The sequence below is a fragment of the Castor canadensis genome, chromosome 9 (assembly GCF_047511655.1).
Source record: "Castor canadensis chromosome 9, mCasCan1.hap1v2, whole genome shotgun sequence".
Classification (NCBI taxonomy): Eukaryota; Metazoa; Chordata; class Mammalia; order Rodentia; family Castoridae; genus Castor; species Castor canadensis.
The window spans coordinates 22,471,957-22,497,769 of record NC_133394.1 but is presented as its reverse complement, the minus strand read 5'-3'; the positions used below and the strand labels follow the sequence as shown (position 1 = coordinate 22,497,769).

General features: G+C 39.1%; 1 protein-coding gene across 9 annotated transcripts in view; it reads left to right on the top strand.

Moving 5' to 3' along the window:
• The window catches only part of Fam13a (family with sequence similarity 13 member A), a 309,967-nt gene that overhangs the window by 229,249 nt on the left and 54,905 nt on the right, over positions 1-25,813 (top strand). For 7 of the 9 annotated variants that reach the window (XM_074041354.1, XM_074041353.1, XM_074041351.1 and 4 more), the window contains 3 exons: positions 8,026-8,067; positions 22,211-22,252; positions 25,085-25,264. In XM_074041354.1, coding sequence (XP_073897455.1) covers positions 8,026-8,067; positions 22,211-22,252; positions 25,085-25,264 — 264 coding nt within the window. The remainder of the gene's footprint in view (positions 1-8,025; positions 8,068-22,210; positions 22,253-25,084; positions 25,265-25,813) is intronic. The other 2 variants (XM_074041348.1, XM_020174621.2) reach the window with 1 other exon arrangement.

The following is a 25,813-nucleotide window of genomic DNA, read 5'->3' as shown; positions in this document are numbered from 1 at the left end:
ACTCAAAAAACTTGAGCCGAGTGAGCACTTGCCCATGGTTATCAATAGCCCCCAGAGCCCAAACCCAGGTCAACGTGGAGCCTTCATCCACTCTCCTGTGCTGCTCACCATCCTAATATCCAGTGCAAGACCACAACAATGACAGAAATGAACCCAAGCCATTTTTCTGTGCTGAGTCCTCCCCCAGCAGAGGAGAGGTTTGTTAAGGGGAGAATGACAGAATAATTTGCATTGTCTTCTGCACATCTTTTGTCTCCCTCAGAATTTCCACATTCAGAGCTAACAGTTTGGGAAACTATTTATCTGGTGTAAATAAAAATGATATTAACAAACCATTGAGAAATTTGTAATATTACTTGAGAGGTAGAGGTTGGGAGGATGGCCATTCAAAGCCAGCCTGAACAAAAAATTATTTAGACTCCATATCAACAAGAAAGCCAGGTGCAGTGGTGGGTACCTGTGTTCCCAGTTATGTGGGAAGCATAGGTAGGAGGACCATGGTACGTGGCCAGCCCCAAGTAAAAATGCAAGACCCTACCTGAAAAATAACTAAAGTAAAACAGGGCTGAGGGCCTGGTTCAAGTGATACAGCATCTGCCTAGCAAGCACTAGGCCCTGAGTTCAAACCCCAGTACTGCTAAAAAAAAAAAAAAATATATATATATATATATATATATATATATATATATGAAAGGTAAATGGTGAAAAAAAGGCAAATGGTGAATAAAGTTAACAAAAATACTATTTTCTTCCTTTTGCAAATATTTGCCTATTCTAGTTTTATTTCAGTGACTAGAATAAATCATTTTAACTTATATACTAATGTTCTTTAAAGATATTTACTCATCCACTAAATTCAAACCCTTGAAAGATAGTTGCTACTGTATATTTTATATTCTAAATTACTGCCTTGCTAAGGCACTCTGCCTACATCTGCAATAAAGATAACCCTCACTTTTCTGAACAAAAACTCAAAGACAAATGAAAGCTTCCAGCTGTCTCGAAAATAAGTTAGAGACTAAACCAAAACTTTCTGAAAGCTCCAAACAACCTTTGGGTTTGCAGTGAGGTGAAATAATTTTTTTTTCCTGCTTTCAAGCCAGAACAAACAGATGCAGTGTGTGGCAGGGCCATGTTCAAACATTACCCTGCCTGAACATATCCTTTTCTGGGTTCTCTGTACACCACAGAGAGTTCAGTGTTTACATTATGGGCACAATGACAGAACTCCCACCTCTAATTGTGCAGTTGAAGCAAAGACATTATTTTCTTTTCCTTAAGTAAGAATGGAGGAAAACCCCTGGCACTGTTGCAATCTTACTAAGTTCTGAATAGAAAAGAAAAAGATCGTTTAAAATAACCAATGTACAGATAGCTAAGAATGCTTTTGTCAAGTTTTGATTGTGCAAATGATAAACTATATGTTTCCAAATATTTGATCAAAGAGTAGTGTAAGCACTCAGAAAATCTTGATTGCATTTACTAAGCACACGTAGAACTCTAAGTAACTAGGTACCAGTGGTACAGCCATAGTGACAGCCAGGGTGAAGCAAGCTCTGAACTTGTGAGCTCCACCATGGTGTGCTCAGCATTCAGATGTAGCTGTGAACAGAGTGTCTGGGAGCCTGCAGGGAGAGGCAGCCCTCTCTCCAGGGTCCTGGCAATGACTTCCCAGATTAGATGGCACTTGAGATGAAAGATGAAGTATTTACCAGGCAGAGAGCGGTGGCGGAAGCATTTAAAAGAGCTGGAAAGACGTGTGCAAAAGGAGACAGTTAAAAGAGTACAGAGAGAAGTGTACAGAGGCCTGATGGGCTGAGGCTGGGAAGGCCTTCACGTGCCAAGTTTGGGTGTGTGGATTTTACCCCAAATGCAATGAGGAGGAAAGGGAGTCTAATGGTGGACTGTGCAAGGCTAGTGCAGTGTAAAAGGAAAGATCAGATCCAAGAGACTTGGATTTTGGAGACGAGTCCATACAGTTGACCAAATCTGGGGATGAGGGATAGACTTCTTTAAGGAGCGCAATTGACTTATTAACATGAAGTAAATATTACAACAGGAATGAGGGTTCTGTCCTGTGACCTCTAAACATGGTCCAGCCCAGATCCCTGGGGAGGTAGATTGCAATCAGTCAGCACCCCTGGTTTACTTTATACCTAACTGCAGAGAGAGATGCAAAAGAAATAAAATTAAGGTTTTACCTCCCACCCCTGCCTGAGAACTCTTCTTCTCTTCTTCCAACACACATACCCTCACCCCTACTCAGTCTCTTAGACATCACAAGCTGATTGGTCATTAGACAGACATTCTTAACTGGAACTAGCTGGGTGGGTGGGATTAGAATTGAATGACACGATCCTTAGTTCCCTGCAAGGATCATGGTTCTTTGAGTGGAGTCCCACACATGTAAGGTAAGCAGTTGCTAAAGGGGGTGGTGGACGCAGGATCTCCTTCACTGTCTCCCTGAGTTGTGCTCTTAATGCCATCTCCTGATGTGACCAGGAGGGAATTGGGTAAGAGACTAGGACATATCCCATCAGTGCTCTCCCTGGCTTTCCAGAACTGTGGTGTCATGCCAATTCTAGGCATATCTGGACCTGTCTTCTCACTGTGCTTTCTTTCCTCTGCCATCCAGATTCAACGAAATCTGTACTGTTTGGGTTCATTCCGGCAGTAAGACAGACAAGGACAGTGCTGTCTGTGGGTCTTGCAGGAGCAGGTCTCAACCTAACAACCTTTGGTGACAGCACATCACACAGCAAGCCAGGGGGGACATTCATTTAGCATTGTAACTCACAATGCTGTCTCTCAGCTGTGGCCCATGACCTGCTAGTGGTCATAAAGCCAGCTGAGCAGGTTGGGACCAGTGTTTAGAAGAAATAAATCGACATAGAAAATATGCAAGCAAAGTAAGACTAATTCGATGGAATTTACATCCATTTATGCGTACGTGGACTGTCCAGATATAAAATGTGCTTCTAACACAATCGTCATCTGAAGTTTTTACAAACAGGATCTGAGCCATTCCCTGGAACGAGAGCTTATGGGGTTTTGAGTACAGGCTATGTCACCATGGGAAACTGATTCCACCTGTAGCATCCCTACACAGAAACTTTTTTTGCACGATACAGACATCTTCGTTAGGCAGGTTCTTCTTTCTGAATTTGAAAATAATTTAAAACTTTTTAGTCCTAAGCCAGGCAGCTTAGGACTGTATTGGCGTCCCAGCTCTGGAGGCCAAGGTAACACAAGGTATGGGCGGTGCTATGCAGTGATGTGTTCACTCCAGGCCTCTCTGGGACTACAGGAGGACCCTTGACTTGGAGCAGCAGAATTCTCACCTTCACATGGTGTTCTCCCTGTGAACATCGTCTCTGTTCAAATTTCCCCTTTTATAAGGACACCAGTCACCTTGAAGTAGGGCTTGGTGACCTCATTTTAACTTGATCTCCTCTGTAAAGGCCCAGTTGCCAAATAAGGTCTAATTCTGAGGCAGGGGTCATTTGAATTTGCAATACAATTCAACCCATAACAGTATTTTTCAAATTTCCACTAAACAATCAAGAAAATAGTAGGCATGTCTTCCTATTTTACTGCAATTTTAAAACTCTCAAATCTTTGGAAGTCTTTCTTTTATCCATTTGTTTGTTGTGTGTCATTCTCCCCTCCTCCCCCCCCCCCCCCCGCTACCCCTCCCACCACCACCATAACACCTTTTAGTATTGGCTGAAGTTCTGGCCTGTGAGCGTTAACAGGTGCAGTTCTTTGTATTTATCCTTTGGTCAGGAAGGTCTATTTGCTCTTGAACTTCTGTCACTTGTTTGCATTTCTGTTGGCGAGGTGTTACATTGCCAGTAACAAAGAGCAAAAATAAAACTATAGACAAAGGTGCTAAGGCTTTCAAGAAGGAATTGTAACTTGTCCCCAAAAACTAAAACTTTTATATTCGTCTTCCAAAAAGAATAGGGAGTTCTGGGAGTTTTTTGGTGTTTGATTTGTGTGTGTGTGTGTGTGTGTGTGTGTGTGTTTGTGTTTTTCCAATGTTGGAGTTATACCAAAAATCTAATCAGGTTAATGCCTGAGACTGTGGACAGACACATGAAAACACTTAAGGAAGTGACACCTCATGCTCTGAGATGGAAAAGGAAAGAAAAGTGTGCTTAACTCCCCTTCTTCATTCTTTATGACACTTTTTTATTTTTGGTGGTAGTGGGGTTTGAACTCAGGGCCTCAGGCTTGGTGGGCCAGTGCTCTACCACTTGAGCCACCCCATCATCCCCGCTTCATTATTCTCTAAGAAAATTCCTACCCTCCACACACCCTGTAGCACAGGAGGAAAAAAAACTGAGTTCCGGAAAAAAATGTTTGCTTAATACATTGCTTTCACTTGCCCTTCACTTCCTCTCTTTTGCTCTTTGTTTTTTTTTTTTTTAAGTCGTCAGGGTGTTTTTCCTAGTTTCTTCAATGAATGGACCCCGATCCTTATCCCCGACTTAGTTTCCTGTGCTTTTCAATAGTCAGGAACGCATACAGACTATTATTTCTGCCTCAAATCAGTTGACACTGTGTTTAAAGGGTGTAGCTAAATATGCAAAGTATGTTAATTTTTTGGTAGGCTGCCACTTTGACAGTTGAACTAATTGGACCATTTATGCTGGCAATTGAAAAGGAAATTGAATGGAAGGGTGGTTTGATCTAATCATGGAAGGTCCGTTGTGAAGGCCTCACTCTGGGAATTCTCCCAACAGTATTTGGCTTTTCTTAGACATTTAAAACTTAGCCATGCTTTTCATCATTTCAGTTAGTTTGCTGTCTAATTAAATTGATAGGCGTTACATTTTATGGCTTTGGTTTAGAAATCAGTGCAGCAATGTAGAGGTTGTAAGCCTAGGTGCCATTTATCTATGTCCATTGACCAATGTTGAGCCATGTAAAAATAAGTTCTGTAGGACCCTGCTAAAACCCTAATATCTAAGTTACTGGCATTCTCAGTTGTAGCTTCTTAAATGTGGACTGTTAATTGGGTCTATTTGATAAATGTTCTTCTCACAGGCAGTTTGGACAGAATACAAGTCAACATATCGGAGGACAGTAAGCACCTGGTTGTATGACATGAATAAAGTACCTGCCCAAACCTCTCAGTGGATATTTAAAAAGAAGCAAATTAATTGGCTGCTTAAACTTGGCCATTATTTGGAGTTAGCAAATAGGATATGATTGAAACATGGGGTTGATACAGGAAACCAAGGAGGAAAATGCCAGAATTTCATGGTACATACTCCTTTCTTCATATGCAGCACAAGGGCATCTTTTCAAAAGTTAAAAGTGAATCAGAACTCTAAGTTTAGAATTTAGTCAAAAATTGTGACAAATTATGCTCAATTTTGAATTTATGTAAGATAATTTGCTTGATCATTGGATATGATCAAGATTGACAGACAACTAAGACCAGTTGAAAATAACATATATAATAAATATTGGAGGGACTGTAATGAAAGTATATATGTTTTTGCACAACTACCTAGGAATAGTGATCTTTTCAAATTTTTTTGCATTCCGATTTAGAGATTTGGAAAGGCTTATTTGCTTAATTCCATTGGGCAGAATTGTCTTTGGTCATTTTTTTTCTCTAAAATTGCCTTTGAAAATCAATACAGTACATTGACTTAAAATTAATTGATTTAGTCCATTTTAAATCAATATTTCAGAATTTATACTTCTGTCAAAATTATATAATTAAATTGCAAGTGTGCTTTTATGAAAGGAAAGAAGAAATACTAGTTACTTGTCAAAACTGATTTTATTTACCCTCAATTTTTTTTCAAATTAATGTTTTTCTTAGGTTCCATGCATGAATTGCTACCCTGTTGAATGCTAATTAATCACTAAATATATTAGAGTCTGTTTCATTTTATTTAATTTCAGTGCTTTCATTTCTCTTTTAGAAGTCTTAAAACTGCTCAAAACTCAGAGACATATCAAAATTTAGAGTTTCTTATTTTATAGTTCTTTGATGAATTTACCTTGTGCAAATGCAGCTTGAAAAAATGTTTGCTTATGATTAAAACCTTGAGTTCCTTATCAAGAGACACCCTTCACTTACTACAGTACATTTAGTTACGCTATCAGGCCTAATGAGCTATGGGTGGATTTTGACTAAGGATGTACAGTTGCTAGAATAAGATGCATGACAGAGCTTACAAAGTGCACAGGATATTATAGAGAACTGTTAGAAGGCAGCCTGGCAAGGTTCGAATTTTCTTCACTAGCCTACTCATTGCATGTCTTCTCTTCAGAAGACAGTAAACCACCCCAGTGAAGTCACATCAGTGGCTGTGTCACCTGGATGAATTATGTACCCACTCTGTGCCTGCTTTTCTCGTCTAAGTAAGAAAGAATGAGCCAGGGGCAAGTACAGAGAGGTTTTTTTTTTTTTTTTTGGCAAGGTCTAATTGGGATAATTAATGTAGGTTCTTGGCTCTCAGTCCTAATTAATAAATATGAAAGAGAGTGAAAGTGTAAAGGAAGAAAGGATTGTCTCTCTTTAAACACACACACACACACACACACACACACACACACACGCACGCCAAAGCACACAAAGAACCCTGCACCACCTACATCATCTCCCAGAAGCACTTCTTACCAGAAAAATCAAGCAAATTTGAATGTTCAACAAAGTGTAAGGGAGTTTAATATTTTGAAACACGTGGAAGCAATTTTCCTATAATATTAAATCATTTTAAGCTTTTAGCAGTAGCTTTTTTAGCATAGTGTTGGCAAGCATTGGTAACTTTTGACGTAGGTTCTCTAGATTGGGAGACAAACCAATCTTAACATTTGAAAAATTGTGAAGTGTTTTTTAGAAATAGTTTTAAAACCAAATATGTAAGTTACTCATAGCGGGTTGGCTTAAAGTGTCACTTCCTGTAAGAGCAGTGCTCCAGGTGGCTTCATCCCAGGACACCTGGACATTCCTCAGGTATAGCTGCCTCCAGTTCATAATGTCACAAAGCTTGCCCTCGGCACAGCCACATCGACCTACAATAAAGCTAGCCATCACTTACCTGAACATGGAAAGAATTAGCACTGTTAATTATAAACCTTAATATCTTTGGCAACATGGCCGTTAGAATAGCTGGATAAGATTGAACTTGCACGCTCAAATCATGGGAAGATGAAAAATAGTATGCCATAAATAAATAAAATATGCCATAATATTCCAGCTAGAATGTTAAATCTTTTCAACTCATGGGATGTGTGTGTGTGTGTGTGTGTGTGTGTGTGTGTGTGTGTGTGTGTGTGTGTGATTACACTGTAACTCTGCAGTAAGATTTTATCGACTGCCAGCTTAATACTGCCCGCTAAAGCCTTTCATCAGTGATGCCTAAGAAAACACTTCATACTTTGAGGTCATCTATTAAAGGGAAAAAAAACATGTTAAAGAAAGGAAAGATAATTACACCATAAACTTTTTGGTTTTAAAAAACTGCTTGTTTCTGTGTTGTTTGAGGAGCCTAAGCTATATACTTTCATGTTATCTGCTTGAATTAAGTCTCAGCAGAGCAACTACAGAGGGCTGAAGGTACATGTTGGTCTTTATGGCTAGGAAATCATTCCTGAAGTGGCTCACCCTTAACAGGAATATTTCATCACCGTGTTAATGAGCTGCATTTAATTTTGTTGAGATAATTGTGTCTGTAATCATTTTAAGGGTATAAGTATTATATATGAGTATTTGAATTGAACTTGTAAAATAAGGTGGGGAAAACCTTCCTCTGGAAGGTGTGGTGTGAATTACTTTTGCCTTAGGCGCTTGTGGAAAGAAATCTCTTTTGATGGATCCCTTAAAGAAGTAATTGACCTTGGCTGGGTCCTAGGGAAAGTTTTGGCTAACTTGACTCCATCTGAAATTAGCACGGATGTATCAAAACAAAACTTGTGGCAGCTAGAGCTGAATTTTAGTAAAATGGATATGTTCTGGTAATAGAAATTATATTAATTCAAAATTTATTTTCCTTTTAGTTCGCAGGAAGATGAAAGACCTTTGTCACCTTTCTACCTGAGGTACTTACTTGAATTCTTGCTGATCTACTGTAGGAAATGGAGGAGGGTTAAGACTTCTTTGCTGCTTTTCTGTAAGATATTCTACATGGGGCCAGACTAAGCTTGCTGGAGCCTCTCACCACAATGTTTGTGCTGTATTTTTCCCCTCATTGGTTTTAGAAAACTTTATGTGATGTTTAACATAGTTTAAAAGACTAGAATTAGATATTTGCTTTTAAATGGAGAAGTGTCAAGGTGGACATTTAATTTTAAAAGCTTCCTGATGGTGGTAACCTAAATTAAAAATCTAGCTAGAGGCTGGTAGTGAAAGGCCCTGAGCTCAACCTCCCCACCCCAAAAAATGCCAAAATAAATCTAGCTGGATAGGTGAAGATACAGCTCAGAGGTAGAGCTCTTGCCTAGCATGACTTAAGCCCTGGGTTTCATTCCCAGCACTGCTCTCGTGTACGTGCCTGTGCGCAAACACACCATCTGTTCTGTATGCACACAGAGGTGGGCTGGGGCTAGTGGAGTGGCTCAAGTGGTAGAACACCTGCCCCTGCCTAGCAAGTATGAGGCCCTGAGTTCAAACCCCAGTACCAGAAGAAAAGAACAGCGTTGGGAGGGGGGGAGGAAAAGCACAAGGACCCCTTGCTGAAGAAACCCTGGGTTGTGTTAGCTCATTTTCTGCATAGTGGAATAGTAAACAAAATATTCAACAAGTTTATAGAGTTCAGGATTATTTTCTAAAATTCATAAGACCAGAATAACAACAGTTGAAACAGATTAAGTCAACAGAATTCAAAGTAGATGTTCGTAAGAACACTTCTCCAATCCCTGAGTGCTTATACTGATGTAATTGTTTTCTGTGAACCATCTGACTGAGGGAAACCCTAGAACCAAGTTTTCTTGCATCTCTTTCCTAACTACCTTCCCACTTCAAAGACTCAGAAAGTACGTTTGAAAATCAGACGACAATGTAAATTAAAGAGTTGAGGTTTTTCCTAGTCTTTCCTCAATTTTGAAGTCTCCTTTTGAAAGGAAATGTCAGGATGTGTGATACATAATTTGTTTATTTACTGATTTCCAGTCTAATTTGTTACAGTAGTCCCAGTTAGATTTGGAGTGTAATTCAACCGCCAATAGTTCAGGAATGTGTCACAGGACAGCCAGCTTAGCCAAGTAAGTGCTGTCAGTAGTGTTCTGCCCCTCAGTGACTTGTAGCATGTTGCGTAATCACTTTGTGGCAAGAGAGGGAACATTTGAGGTTTCAGTTTGAGACGACATGGTGGTCCATTTTTTTAATCCTGGTTTCCTGCCAACCAAAGCAGCATATTCTGGTTCATAGGCCATCTCAGCCGTGCAATTATGGTGAACACATGAGGATGCCATTGCTGAGTGCATAGTGACCCTGGTATTCATTGTGTAAATACACACAGTAAAATCAAACAAATGCTTATTACCTATGAATGGAAATTGACTATCACACAGTGTAGTGTTGGGGGAACCAGCAGGAGAGAGGGCAAGAGGAGCAGGAGAGTATGATCAAAGTACTAAATGTGCACCTATGAAAATAGAATCATAAACTCATTAAAATTTGTTTTAAAGGGGGAGGGAGGCTAAGAAAGAGTAATAGAGGAGTTGAATTTGATCAGAGTACATAGTATGCACGTATGGAAATATCACAATGAAATCCCTTTGTACAAAATATACACTAATAAAAAAGGAAAAATGTTTTACATAGTATACAAAACTATAGTGCTGGATCGTACCAATAAGGGCCATTTCTCTGGCTGCCTTATTTTTATTACTCTTATTTTTATTACTCTAACATTACTCTGTGTTGTTTTGGTTTTGGGTTTTTTTTTTTTCTTTTTTCTTTTTTGGTGGCACCGGGGTTTGAATTCAGGGACTCACGCTTGTTAGTCAGGCGCTCTACCACTTGAGCCACTCCACCAGCTCAGTCTGTGTTTTATGTGTTATTGAATTTTATTTTATTCTGACTATCTTTAAGGAAGATGGGGGAAATAGGTTTATTAGTTGTAAATCTTCAAAGACACATAATGGTGTTTTATAATGAGAAAATTTTTGTCATTACTGGACTATAACATTTAACTAATAATATAGTCTTTAAAAAAGAAACTGTACTTGCAGAATGAAAGAAAAATAAAGAGTTTACGAAGTTAATATTAACTGACATTTCAATAGAAACTACTTGACCTTTTCAGTGATGAATCATAAAAACTAAAGTATGATGAAATTAGGAGAAAAGAATGAATTTGCATTTCAGTCCACATTTATAGTAGAAAAGGGAAAAGTTAGCGGCAGACAATCTTTTTAGGTGATGGAAATTTAAACTTAGTACAGTTTTTTATAAATGCAAGAATAGTGATTATTTAACCTGAAATTAAAACTTTTAAAGTGGTTCCTTCTGAATAACATTATCTGATAATCTAAAAACTTATGTAAGAATTAGTTTGGTACAAGTTAATTGGACTTTTTTTTATTATCTTCTTTACATGCGGCTGAGGTATCTGCTGTGAAAACATGAGCTTTTATGTTTTCCAATTTTGTGCATGGCTTGCTTGAGATGGACTCTTCTTGGTTTGTTCTAGCATATGGTATTTAAGTAGAAGAAAATGCAATTGCTAATTATGATTAAGCTCTAGATTTTTTGGACTAGAAACACTACATATGTACTGATAAGTAACTTAGAAATAAGTGCACCTCTTTTTGTACTACCTCTAGGAAGAGCAAATGGTTGCCTAAGTGTTTTAAATATATTTACATACATTTACTTACGTTTCTGTAGCTTCCTTGTCTTCCATTGATTTCCTTCCCACTTTGCTACTTAAGAGTCCTTTGATGCAGTGCTCAAAAAGGGAACTATTACAAGACTCAAGAATTCCTAAGTGATTTGTTAATGTGATTAAAAAAAATTGCACTGGCTCTTTTAAATTCAAAATAGTATTATCTGTCTTTTAGGAAGCAAAATCTGATTGGTTGTTGCAACCTGCTATCTACCCTGACTGGGTATATTGAATATAGAATGTTATATGTTGTATTTTGATTGTTCAGGTCTTTCTCAAGAGAAGGAAAGACCTCATCAGATGAGGTACTGATAAGTAGTGGGGCAGAGGGGATGGAGTTGGATAGCCAGTCAGTAGTTTGGTGGTTAATTCTAGAAGATCAACTTAAGGAGGAACACCAAAACTCAGTGGCTACCAGCCTGAGAATGGGCAGTCTTTAGGGAAACTAGATCAGAACAGACAGAAGATAACAGCGAAGTGAGCCTCCAGCCTCAAAGGAAGGAGAGTAGATGACCCATAAAGGTAGAGCAACGGGGATCCAGCCGTGCTGTGGAGATGATGGCTAGAATCAGCATCTGGCTTAGGGGATCGAGATGGAGAACATGTGAGAGGTCCCAGCACACCAGGAAGGACCCAGGCCCCTGGTGTGGCTGGAGGGAAGTGGTATGCTGGAACAGGGAGCCAGAGAGCCACTCATTCTTTACCGGCTCCATTTATCACCTGATAAAATTTCCGTTTTTGTAACTTGTTCTTCTCTTAAGAGTCATGCTGAGCCACAAGTCAGTATCCTGTGCTCTTCACTTGCCTTCAGTCCTTTCTGGAGTAAGGTAGAGTGATAGCACCCACATTTTTATTCTAAATCTAATATCCTCTGATACCAACTGCGTCTTTTCTAATTTCACTATTTCTCTAGCCTAAGCTAACGCAACAGAGAGCCATTTGTCTTTCTTTGAAAAGGAAGTAAGTAGTAGCTACAAATCAACACGTGCCACCATCCTGCATTCAGTCTATGGTAATTAGCTCAAACAGTAGGTGTTATTGTTCCCCAGATTGCTCAGTAGGGATTAACCAGCTCTGTTGAAATGATTGGGTAACTGAAAGGGAAGGGAAGGGCAGGGCATGCCAAGCCCTGTGAGATTGCAGCCAAACAAACATCCACCTGCACACTTAAAGTAAGGAGCAGTCAACCATGATGTCCATAAACTGGTCTCATTCATGTTCTAGGCTGGAAGCCGGAAGCAGGAGCCCCCACCTCAGGTGCTCAGATCAGCATCAAAGCGACTTGCTTTTGCTGTTCTTCCATGGCATGCTCAGCCTGTTGGTGTCTGTGTTCTTCTGTCTGGCATCTAGTCAGATCTGGCCGGGATCTGGTGCTAGCTCTTCTTCCATGTGTCTGAATCTTGAGTGTCTGCAAACGTGGGTTTGGGTTTCTGGGGTTTGTTTCCACTGTGCCCAGGGTTCTTCATCTCTACTTTCTATTTCTCCCATCTCACCTGCACTAACCCCTGTGGCCAGATCAGAGCCCATTCTCATCCCATCAGACTTCTATTTGAATTCCCTTTACAAATTTCTGGATTGTGCGTGTAGTTTACATAGCTTTGTTTCTGTGTGCTGGGTCAAGGTCCTAAGTGTGTGCTTCCAGGGCTGCAAATCTGTAACCACCTCAACTCACTGGGCCGTCACCAGCTCACCTAGCCTCCAAGTGCTTGTTGCTGATACAATAACCAAACACCTGTGTTCCGGCAAAGACACAGGTCTTCCTCTTGTCTCTCTTCTATTTGATGTCCCATCAGAGCCCTAGAGTTGACAGTCTCTCTAAATTTTACCCCAAGTCTTCATATGTTACAAACTGAAGCTAAATTACTGCTTTAGCAGATTTGGAGTTGCTTAGGGTCTGTTTTAGTATTTCATCTGCTTTCTATTTTTCCTCAAAGAATGTTGGATAGATTTATTTCCATGTTAGCTGTTTGACATACAAACTCATTCTTTGGAAGTCTGTCCATTTTTAATTGTGAGAACCTAAGACCTATCAGTCTTATAAAGATCTCTTAATTATAGAATTTGTGTTGAAGAAAAAAAATTAGCTTTGGATAAATTCCATTAAAAATCTGTCTGGGCTATCAGTAGAGCTCAATGATAGAGCACTTACCCAGAATGCAAGGCTCTGGGTTTGATCCCCAGCACCTCAAGAATAAGAAAATCTACCTGATGTGAAATGAGATATGGAAGTAAAACCATACCACTGTTACCCTGATATGTGGGAAACACTAAAGCACTTTTAGATAATTTGGCTGGGGAGGAGATCGTTCTAAATAATTTTGCTAGGATTAGTAAGTATGTGATTCTTTTCATTTTGCGTCATACATTTCAATTTATAATAAATTCATTTTCTCCTCAAAGGATCTGTGTTTTCTAAAGCATCTTTTTGAGGTAAAAACCCCATATCATCAGGTGGGATAGTTTAGAGAGGTATCACATGTCAGACAGGGTATTTGCTGATAAGCTGACCAATGAGTGAAACAAACAAGCAGGCTGTTTCTGAAGTGTCTATTTGGTTTTTTATCATGATAAAAAAATCAGCTAGGTATTTGGACCATCTTTAGAAGAAGTAACTATTTGTTTAAAATACTGGTGATCCTTGTCCCATTTGGCTGGAATAGTGTGTCTAAGCTGAGGAGGCATACATACCACCTCTGCCCGTGGAGCTCTTACTTTTGGTTCATTTTCTTATTATAGAAAAATATAAATAATATAAAATTCAACAGTAACCATTTTAAATCCAAGCATGTGGCATGAGCCTGTTCCTAGCACTCAGGAGGCTAAGGTGAAAGGATCATAAATTGGAGGCCAGCCAAGCCTATACAAGACACTGTCTCAAAACAAAAATAAAAAAGTAAGCATTTTAAATTCCTTTTATGTTGTGATAAAAGGCACATAACTTGAAATTTTTCATGTGAGCCATTTTTAAAGTGTACAGGTCAGTGGTATTAAGTGTATTCTCCTTGTTGTCCAACCTTCACCACCATCTATCTCCAGGTCTCTTTTTAACTTTTCTGAAAAAAAGCATTCACTCCACATTTCTTCCTCTTCAGCCCCAGCCCTTGGCAGTCTCTGAGTTGGACTTCAATAGGAACCTTGCAAAGTGGAATCATACAGCATTTGTCCTTTCATGACTGGCTTATTTCACTTGGTATAATAAACTCAACATTCATCCATGTTCTAGCATGTATCAGAGGTTCCTTCCTTTTTAAGGCTGAATAATAATTGCATCCAATGAGGGTGTCCATGCATGTTTATCCATCAATGGACACTTGAATTGCTTCCATCTTTTGGCTGTTGTAAATAATGATGCTGTGAACATAGATGTTCAAATATCTGTTCACATCCCTGCTTTCAATTCTATTAAGTATACGCCCAGAAGAAGAATTTCTGGATCATATGGTAATTCCATGTTTAATTTCTTGAGGCACTGTCATGCTGCCTTACCTGGCAGCAGCACCATTTGCCATTTCCACCAATATTGCACAGAGTTCTGGTAGGGTAAGTCCCCACACCTACCAACATTTGTTATTTTCTGGTCTTTGGTAGTAGCCATTATTATAGGTTTGAAGTATGTGGAGCTCTTTAAAGATGCCTGTGTCTCACTGGCCAAGACTCTAAGTCTTGCAGGGAGCTGAATGTCTGTATTTTCAAAAAGTGCCATAGGAGATTTTCATGTACACATCTAGCTAAAACCATTGAACTAGCCACCAGGGTAGCTGAAGAATATTATAAACCTAATACCATTCATTATACAATTTATAGTGAATCATTATGGAGTTCTTGGTATCTGAGAATCACTACTCATATTTTTACATAGTAAGGGATAAATACAGATTGTGGGTTTAATTCTGTCAATGCTAATGAAAATATGAGGCATATGTTTGGTCTACACTGAGAACAATTATATAAATTTTTAATGCTTCTCTTCATGTGACTTCCCTCAGCATGATAAAGCAAAGAGACATTTTCCTTTTAGGAAAAAGCACTTTTATATCCATTCCACCTACATCTCTTGTCATTTTGTTCCTCAGCTTCTGTAACTCTCTAAAGGACTTCTCTTTGTAGGACCTTCAGATTTTAATAAAATGTAAGCCTCTAGTTTAAGCAGGCAGAAGACTACCATTGCCTGATAAAATTATTCCCAGCTTCCACTGAAATTCCAACAACAGTATAAAAAACAAAAGTGGGAGCCAGCCTCTATCACAATGATAAAGAGAACCGTATGTCAGAGATCAAGCCATTAGTAGAGATGGACTGAGAAACATTTATCCCTTGCAGAGTTTATGTCTCACGTCTAAGCAATATAGATGGCCACAAAGAAAGAGGAGAGGTGGGGAACAGGCTTGGATTCCTTCCATCGCCAACTGCACTGACCAGAAAAGTGAGTGACATTTCCCCAGCCCAGCAGAAACTTCCTTTCTGAATCATCCTCATCTGAGTTGTGTATCCTTTTCCACTTCTGGCCCTCATCAGCTTCCTTATTTCAATATGCATTCAAAAACTAAGAGCACTCAGCACACAAAACAGTGGAGAAGAGAGAGGATTCCTTTGAAATATTAATTACCTAAGAAAAACATTTGAGGAAGGACTGAAGGCAGGGAGATTATTGAGTTTACTGTGTGCTTTCAAGCGTACACTGCACAAAGGTAAGCTGATTCTTTTTTGCTGATGCTCCAGCTTAGTCACAGCATTGGATCAAACAGCAAGTCCAGCTACGCAGGCTTTGTAGATTGTTCTGTGGCAGACTATGTACTGACTCTTCAAGGCTAAACCTAAGAGTGGACATTTGCCCTCAGCAAAGTAGACGATGATATAAACCACACACAATCTACTCTTTTCCGGATTGACAGTCTCCCCTTAAAAACCTCTAAACTCAAAGGAACAGTTTGGGATGTACAAGATGGAATTACACACCAAGCGAAAGGATGATTTACCCTAAGAATTTAACATGAAAACAGATTTCTGAGAACTTTTTTGTGATTTACAGGAAAACTTGAGAAGTAATGTTGTTAATCTTTTCAGAAAATGCTCAAGGACCTAACCAATGCCTTTGAAAGTCAGTAGGAGCCTATAAGGAGGGAATGTTTAGATCTGAAAGGCTGGAGACACAAATGAGCTTCTGAAATGAGGGTAAAGGGAACCTGGAAGAGTTCTAGCAGAGATTTTAAAACTTCGTGAGATGCTGTAAAAAGCAGAAATTATTAAAAATAAATCAAGTACATGATGAAAGGGAAATTTGAGAGGCCCTTACAGAATGAAAAGAAAAAGATGAAGATTAAAAACTTTGAAAGAAGTAATGTTGGAAGTGAAGGTTAGAGATTGAAAAGCCAACCTGAAAACTTGGATTCAAGGAGGAAGTCAGATTAGTGATCAAAGCTAGTGTATTGTGAGCTAGTTGAGTAGTGCATCAATTTCTTTTGTTAATTAGGAAATAGAGACCTGGTTATAAGCATCAGTAGAGGGCAAAGAAACTACTGAAGTTCTGACTTTCTTATTTCGCATGGAAGATAGGCAAATAGAAGCAGATGCTAAGAGCTTTTTTTTTTTTTAGTAATTACAGAAGGATGGGTATAACAGGCAACTGCCAGTAGGAATGTGCATAGGATTTCAGTATTCCAAATGCAAGAACAAACTAGACTTACTTGATTAGGTAATGTCCATGCTGAAAGCATAAAAGGTATGAATTAATATGTACCAAATAACATGGCTTCTAATGATATAAATTTAAAGCCTTATGTTAACAATGATAAACAGTTAAACATATTCAAAGTGTAGGACTTATGCATACAGGTATATTCTATAACAAAATGTAGGAAAAAGAATGTGATATAATTAACAGGACTTAAATTAAGGGAACACACGTATTCATATATTAAACTGTGCACCTCAGTATTCCTACAACTCTATAACAATTACTCAACATGAAAACCTAGAGGAAGCAAAAATCATTTTTGTAAATATATATATTCCATTTGAATCCAAAAAGGCACTTTGAGCAATCTATTCTAATTTTAATGAAATAACTAGAGTTATAGCTAGAGATTTATTTAAGTAACAGTCTTACTTGAGAGAAGTGTGTAAACTCAGGTGGGATACTAGACTTACGTGAGCAGAGACTTCCTGTCTGTAAAATGGCTTTATGAACTATCATCACCTTTCATAATTTTGCTTAATATAGGCCTAATATAAAAACTAAAAAAAACTCTGAATTCCTTGTTATGCAAAACATGCTAAGTATATAAAACTGAAAACTCTACTACTATAATAAGCCCCAAGAGAAGCTGAGTCTATTGAAATTTTGGTGGGCTGTTTTTGTTAGAAGAAGGTATTTAGAAGAGTATAAAGATATACCCATAAAGACTAATTTTTCTCTTCAAACCAGGCCTAATACTTAAAAGAATAGGAAGGGTGAAGTTAGAGGAAGTATGAGAATAAATTTCCCTTTTGCTCAGTCATATCTATGAAGCATGTTTTCAGCTCATGTTCTAGTATATTAAATTAGAGCCAATACGTATCCAAAATATCTGTATACCAACCACAAAAGGGTGATGTAACTATGGTCAAAGTTTAAATATGTATAAATGTTCCATTAGCTCTCCACTTCTGCTAATTATAACTGATGGCTAAAGAAAAAGAAATAAACACTGAGAACAGAATGCATTTGTTTTAGTGTATGACACTCTGAAGAATGGACTCAAATCATGAAAAACATTTAATTTAAACCATTTTACAATTAAAAATAAGTTATGTCACAGGCACTGTTAATGCTGCATGTCAACTTTCAGTATTTTAAGATGGTACTAAAAGCACTGTATTTTGTTAAAAAGACAAATGGAAAGTTTTATTTATTCTAATGATTAGTTATGATCTTCATCCTTGGACTCAAACAAACACCTTAAAATTGCCCTTTTAGTCCTTATTCATTAAAACAGTAAGTAAATGTAAATTCTAGAGAGGTGTGATAATTCTGTTCAACCTCATGGTTTCTATGAAGACAATAGTATTTTGCAGGTTGAGTTATTTATGCCATAGAAGAGAATGTGCTAGAATAAGAGTGACACAGAATACAAGCTTTTTGAGGAAGTCTGGGTTTTATAGACTCAAAACTTCTTTCTCTTTATATGTATGCTTCTTTATTTCAAATCAGGAGAGCTAATTAAGGAATCACTTGTCAAGGCCATCTGTGCGTCTTGTCACATGCAAATTTTGGAGCTAATATTGCTGAGCGTAGTTGGCTTAAGGAAATGGAGTTAGGTTTTGCTAATAAAAATAAAGGCCAAGCGTGTTGATGCTGTGGAATATATTTCGGAGTCGGCTTAGACTCCGAGTGGCCCCGCCAGTAGACTGCCCAGTTGCATCACTACTAACCGTGGGTTTCGTGATGCCGTTGACCGCAGTGCTGGGCTTTGCACGTGAGCATTTTCTTTCAATTTTCACCTCTTGCTTTATCAGCATTGGGACTCGAGCCCCGCCATGTGTATGCTTGTATGCACGAGTAAGGAAATTTCCTAACGAGTCAGGGAGGGCTCTGAAAAAGTGTACTGTTCTGTTGTATGCACGCTACACGGAGATGAAAGGAACTGTTACCCTTCACTTTAGCTTATCTACTTAGTGCTCACATGCTTTTTGGCTCTTTTACAAGCATCTCAGAACTTCCTCCATGAGTCAGCTATGGCTCTGGGGACAGTCCTGAGGACTGTTAAATTATCTTAGAAATCTTGTTATTGTGACTTGTTAAACTCATCTCTCAGAATTAGGGAGGTGGTTGGATATCTGGCCAAAGTCATTTTGGTGTCTCATAAGCCATAAATGTGACTGATCCTACATCATAAAACTAAATATGCAGTTACAGCCTTTTGTCTGTAATAAACTTGCATCTGATATAGTGTCAAAACTTTTAAAGCTGAATGAAAGCTGCGGAGATCGCTAGCCAGGCCTTTCATTTTCTGGATGAAGAAACTAACCCAAACAGCCATACTCACCAGCAACCTGACTGTGCCTTTAGCCAGTCAACTGCAGAGCCAAGACACAGCTTCTTTTCTCTGATTCCCAATGGAATCATGTTATAAAACATGAAATTACGGACAAGTTTCATAAACTATACATTACAAGGTTCTATTTAAAAACATCAAAACATGAATCTTACCATAAACCTGACCTAAAATATACTAGCAAAAATGAACAGGATTTAACCATTTGGCTTTATAACAGATTTACTTATTTACTCTTTCATTTTAAAGAAAACAATGACTGCTTTAGATGGCTCTGGTCATTTTTCTCTTAAGCTATGAAGGAAATTTTAATGGACTGACTTATTTACTGTGGTTAGTATGATTTTTTTTTCATATTATACCCGTGTTTTTTAGTTTTTTGTAGTTGTTGTTAGCAGTATTTGGATTTGAACTCAAAGACCTTGGCCAGACACTCTGCCAACTGACTGTACTTCCAGATCTCTCTGGGTTTTTTTTTTAGAGAGAGTCGCACATTTTTGCCGAAACTGGCCTGGACTACAGTCCTCATATGCAGACTTCTTGCATAGCTGGGACCACAGGCATACATTACCACACCCAGCTGATTGTTGAGATGGGAGTCTCACTAACTTTTTGCCCAGGTAGCCTCTAACTGCAATCCTACTGATGTCTGCCTCCCAGATAGCTGGGATTAAAGGTGTGAGCTATTTCACCCAGCCAATTACTTAGAATTTTTAAAAACTAATTATTGTAATAGCTAAATAATTTTGAGGTTTTAAAAAATTTTAATCGCAAAGATTAAGAGCCTTACTACTCTGAGTGTCTTCTATAAACCAATGACACTGTCAGAATAATAGAGATGATTCTCAAAAAATGTGGAATCTGACTGGGGACCTAGGTCCACAGTACAGCATGTGGCCTTGCATGTGCGAGGCCCTGGGTTCAACCCCCAGCACTGAAATTAAAAAAAAAAAAAAAGTTGAATTTTAGCTTTCACTTTCCTAGACCTCTGAATCACAATCTGTAGAAGTGTTAACAAGATCCTGGGTGATTCCTGTGTACACTGAGGCTCCCACAGCACTTATTTAGTGAGTTACAGATTAGAAAACCTGGCTCTGTTTCTTGTCACTTCCTGTCTGTTCCTCACCTTTCTTTGCCTCTCCCCATACCTGAAATAAAAGAACATAAAAATTTTAGTCTGAGGCTGGGTGTATAGCTCAGTGGTAAAGGTGTGAGGTCCTTTATTCTAGAAGAAGAAACCAACAGACAAATACATTGTTCTGCTCTGCCAGGCAAAAAGAAGACCAGATCACAAGCATATGAAAGGAGGGAGAGGACCCCATCCCTTGTGTGGGGCAGGCCTGGGGGTTAACCGGCTGATGGTGTGACTTCACAGTGCATCATAGCAGCTAGCAGACCTGTGCTCTTCTCCCTCTTCTAGGTTTCCCTCATCAGTATCCACATTGGTCCTTGCTCCCAAAACCAAGATTGTGTAACAGTATTGAGAAGTGGAGTACAGGAGTTAATTATACAGTGTCGAGTTTACAGAGCCACAGAACATCAAAAGCAGGGACTGCCTGTTCTAGCTAGGAACAGAGAGCAGCAGAGGATTTATCGTTGGTTATGTAACCTGGGAACCAGAGTGAATAACAGGAATCCTGAGACGGAGTTGAAATGGTTGTGATTAAAAGCAAAATCAAATACCAAATCCAGACCTTCATATGCAAAAGACACCACCAGCAAACTGTTCTTCCAGTGAGTAAGGGGTTGAAAGACAGTGTCCTGGAGTGGTTAAGACCTCAGGCTCCGATTCAAAATGTTCTTGGTTCAAATCCCAGCTCATCTGTGTCTTGGCTCCATGACTGGGGATATGGCACTCACGCTGTCAAACCTGTCCATTGGAAACCAGGGAAAACAGTAACTGAGGTACCGATGGTAAAGTGAGTGAGAAAAATCAGACATAGGAAGTATTCAGTATTTATTTATCCATCTACTTATTTTATGATCCTGCAGACCAGTTCCCTTCTGCACAGTGGCATGATTTTATGTGTTTTTCATGGCAAAGACCTATAGCTTTAACAAAAGACTATTATCTGAAGCTAAAATGTGTTTGTTGATCACCCCTGTGATGGTAAGTACTAGTAGGCCTCGTGTGGTGGGGGTGGCAGCAGGAGGAAGCATAATGAAAAAAGATGAAAAATATCATCAGATGCCCTGAATTGAAAGAGATGAGATGAGAGAAAGACCTGACCAGTGATTTAAAACAGCATATCCATGTATTAAGAATGAATAAACTCGTGTTTTGGTTGATGGAAAAGCAGCCATATGTACTGATTACTAAGAGCCTTGATAAATCAGGAAGAAAAAAAAAAGAGAACTGGTAGTAAAACTAGTTTAACAGATTTTTTTTTAATCTCCATATTTAATCTCTTTTTTTTTTTTTGACATAAAACTTGAATCTTGATAGAAAAACCAACGAAGCACTAGAGGGCAGACTGTGAGAAAAAGTCAGAACGAATACATTCAGAACAGCTCGCCTCCACCCTCACAGTGGTCATGTGAGCATGGGGCACAGGCGTGGAGGGGTTCTGATGGACTGCCTCAGGACTGTTGAATAATTTTGTCACTGTCTTCATGCTCACCATTCTTTAAATTCTTTCAGAAGAGCTCAAGCTTTGAGGGAAATGGGAAGTTTACAGGTCACCTGTTAGGGTGGTGTAGAAATAATGGTTTAGACATGTAGAAAGCAGCACTGAATCCTTGTTTCATCCCCTACATTCCCAGCTGCCCTCCTCTTGCTTAGGGCAGAAGTTTAGAAAGATTCTTCTACCCGAGGCCCTGGGTGAACAGAGGTGATGATTGGGGCAGGGGGATGTGGACTAGGTGGCGGGGAGGTGGGGGGCAGTCAGCAGCAGTTGCATTAACACTTGATCAAAGAAATGAGAAGCCAGGGGCCAGTGGCTCACGCCTGTAATCCTAACTACTCGAGAGGCTGAGATCAGGAAGATCACAGTTCAAGGCCAGCCTGGCAAATAGTTCTTAAGGCCCCATCTCCAAAATAACCACAGCAGAATAGACTGGAGGTGTGCCTCAAGTGGTAGATGAGTTTAAACTCCAGTTCTACCAAAAAAAGAAAGCAAAACAACTCACCCTGAAATGCATGAGAGCTGAAAGATGGTTTTCCATGGCCTCTGTTGAAAACGAACCTCCTGGTGGAAGGTTGCGTTGTGTAGGGGTCGCTCGGGACCTGGCTAATTCTTCCTGCCTGTGATGCCCAATGGATACTTGGCTCCCATCTGTGATCCTTCATCTAACCTTCCTTTCTCCGCTTCTTTCCCACAGTGCTCATGTGTCCCAAGTCAGCAGTGTTTCAACAACTGGAGAGTAAGTTATTTGAGTTGGGTTTTTGTGTTTTGGGTTTTTTATACCTTTTCTAATATATTAAACAGAAAAAAAGCAATCTAATGTTGTATAATATTGGAAAGTTAAATAATAAGCAAGGAGTAGTTTTTTAATCTACCTCTGTACAGAGGAGAGTCCTGCTTGAGTTTCTGTGTGTGTGTGTGTGTGTGTGTGTGTGTGTGTGTGTGTGTGTGACTACAGATAACTCCACCATTTGAAACTACCAGCTTTTGTTTGTTTTGTTTTGAGACAGGGTCTCACTATATAGCCTAGGCTGGCTTTGAACTTGAGACCTTCCTGCCTCAGCTTCCTGAGTGTTGAGATTACAGGTGTGTACCACCATGCCTGGCACTATCAGCTTTCTGCTTATTACAAGAAAAATAATGTCAAGGTCAATTAATACTTGCCAAGCCGTCCTAAGTGCTCAGAGAGGCATCTTGCCATACAATTTAATCAGTGGTCAAAGTGTTTCCCGTGTCTTTTCTCCCTGCGTCCAACATACTGAACCTTCATTTGTCGAGGTCTGCAGTATGCCAAGTGCAGTGTTGGACTGTGATATCAGATAAGCCTTGGGCTCTGTCTCTGTGGACTTCACAGTCTTTTCACAGAGATATGGAAAAGAAGCAATGAGTGCTGGCGACAAGTCCTCTCTCCCCTGGAGACGCTCTCTTTATTGTGTCCAGCACAAGCCTTTTCTCCTCTGAAGGCTGCCTCAGGCACTTAGACTAAATCCAAAGTCCATTTTCTACCCCTGCCTGCCTCTCTGACCACGCAGCTTACTGATCATGTGTGGCTGGACTAGGCCTTGCTTATTTCTGCCTCAAAGCCTTGGCATGGACTGTTTCTTAGCTGGGCCAGCTCTTTCTTATCCTTGTTCAAATATCATTCCTAACTGGGAATCTCTCCCTAACACCCATGCTCCCTCTCCAACCCTGTGTTAGATACCTCGGAGGATTTCCTGCTGTCTGAAAGTACATTACTGTGTTTGTTTATTCTACCTTGCCCTATGAGAATGCAAGTTTCATAAACACAGGTCCTTGTCTGCCATGTTCTTGCTATCTGCCCAGCACAGAGAAAAGTATCCAGCATGAATTAGGCACTAGCTACACATTTTTTAAGTGACTGAACGAGTGACCCCTCTCCCAAGGACCTCTCCATCCCACCTACCTCTCTTACTTTCTTGCTAGGATATGTGTGAGCCTTTTTGGAACATCTTCCTTTAGCAAGGATCAAGTGCAGGAGGTGAGGAGGGTATGATGAAGGGTTATAAACGTGCTGATGGGATGCATTTGGGGTGGATTTGGATTTTTCTCCTTGTTAGGTGAGGAAACAAGCAAAGGGCAGGACTGACTTCCCTAACACTGCTTTATTTATTTATTTATTTATAGTACTGGGGTTTGAACTCAGGGCCTATACCTTGAGCTACCCCACCAGCCCTTTATTGGGGGATGGGTTTTTTTTTTCATAGGGTCTACCAAACTATTTGCAATCCTCCTGATCTCTGCCTCCTGAGTAGCTAGGATTACAGGCATGAGCCACTGATGCCCGACTTGCAGTGTCAATTTTAAAGAGATTCCAGAATTGTGGGAAGACTGACGTGCTCTTGCCTTCTTTGTCTGCTAACCACCTTCCCTTCTTATATGTCTTGCATACTATGTAAAACTCTAAGTTGGTGTGTGTGTGCGTACTCACTTACTCACATTCTTCAGTCCCACTATTAGGAAATGTTGAATTATTTGGGACACAGAATAGAATAAAAGTTTTACTGCTCAAATTAATTAGACTGTACTTGCTCATTGTCTTTAAAAGATTTTTAATAAAATTTGAATGATGTAAGAGTCTTTTCTCAAACTACATTTGGGAAATCTTAAGTTGTTTATGTTCTCAACTCCTATTGTATATGAGAGAGAGATACTTCTCAGTCTAAACATTTCAAAAATACGCGTGACTCTTTTTCAAGTGAAGAAAAACAGGCTTTGATGAGTGTAAGTTAAGAATTTTCCCTGCAAGCTTATTCAGGATTAAATAGTGTGGTGATGAAAGAATGTTTAGACACATTGAAAGATTCTACAGCTTTAAAATGATACCATGTAGATCTTATTTGCATTCTTTTCAGTCTTTTGTGCCTACCTGTGTTCTTCAAGTTGAACAAAGTAAATCTATCCTTTCCACTTGAATAGTATATTTTAGGGTGCCTTTGCATGAATCCACCTTCAGTGTTATATATCACAGTTTGATTAATCAGCAGCCAGGAAAGATTATACTATGCTATTATGAGTTGTAATTGTTCTGACAAGCTGTTTTCCCCCAAATAGCATTATTTCTATATAACTATCTAAAAGGGATTCTAAATATTAGCATCCTAAAATATTTTGGATATTTTTTTAAAAACCCCAAAAATCCAGTGTGCTTTTAAATCGTACTATCACCCTCTGCGGAACAGGTATAAAACCTGGAGGAAACTTGCCTTTATAAAAATAAGTCTGCTATTCTACAAGGACAGAAGAATCTTCTTTGGTCTGCCTTACATTAAATGATTCTTGTGTCCTGAATACCTCACTGAATGCCCAGTGCTGGAATTGCTCTGGGCATTTCAATAATCGTAAACTCACAAAGATGAAGTTAGTGAAATTTGTTTTGTTTAGTTTTGTTTTAATGCACGATACAAATGTTTTTGGATTAATGCCTCATTTTGAAGTACCAATGGTCTTCCACTGGAAATAGAGGTATTTCCAAAATTATGGACATATGTTTTTGAAGAAAATGATTGATAAATTTACTTGCTTGAATTGCCTCTCTTTTTTTTTTAACCAGACTCTTAGAAAGAACCATCAGGTCAGCTGTAGAACAGCATCTTTTTGATGTGACTAGTTCTGGAGGTCAAAGTTCAGAGGATTCAGAATCTGGAGTGTCATCAGCATCTTCTTCCACATCCTCCAGACAGTGGAGGCGCCAGCCCAAGGAGCCGGGTGACGTTCAACGTGGTAGAGACAAGTGGGTAGCCATTCACACTCCTTGCTTGCTTGTTTTCTTCTTCTTCTCCTTCTTCTTCTTCTTCTTCTTCTTCTGTTTCTTCTTCTTCTTCTTCTTCTTCTTCTTCTTCTTCTTCTTCTTCTTCTTCTTCTTCTTCTTCTGTTTCTTCTTCTGTTTCTTCTTCTGTTTCTTCTTCTTCTTCTTCTTCTTCTTCTTCTTCTTCTTCTTCTTCTTCTTCTTCTTCTTCTTCTTCTGCTTCTTCTGTTTCTTCTTCTTCTTCTTCTTCTGCTTCTTCTTCTGTTTCTTCTTCTTCTTTTTCTTCTTCTTCTGTTTCTTCTTCTTCTTCTTTCTTCTTTTTTAAAATACACACTTAAATTAGTCACTATGTTATAGTTACACCTCCTGCTTTTTTCCCATTTCAAAATTTAGGTTAAAACTCTAAGTTTTCATTTTGGAGCCAGGCACAATAGCTCACACCTGTCGTTACACCTATTTGGGAGGCAGAGATTGGGAGGATCACAGTCTGAGACTGGCCCACAAAAAAGCTGGCAATCTTATCTGAAAAATTAC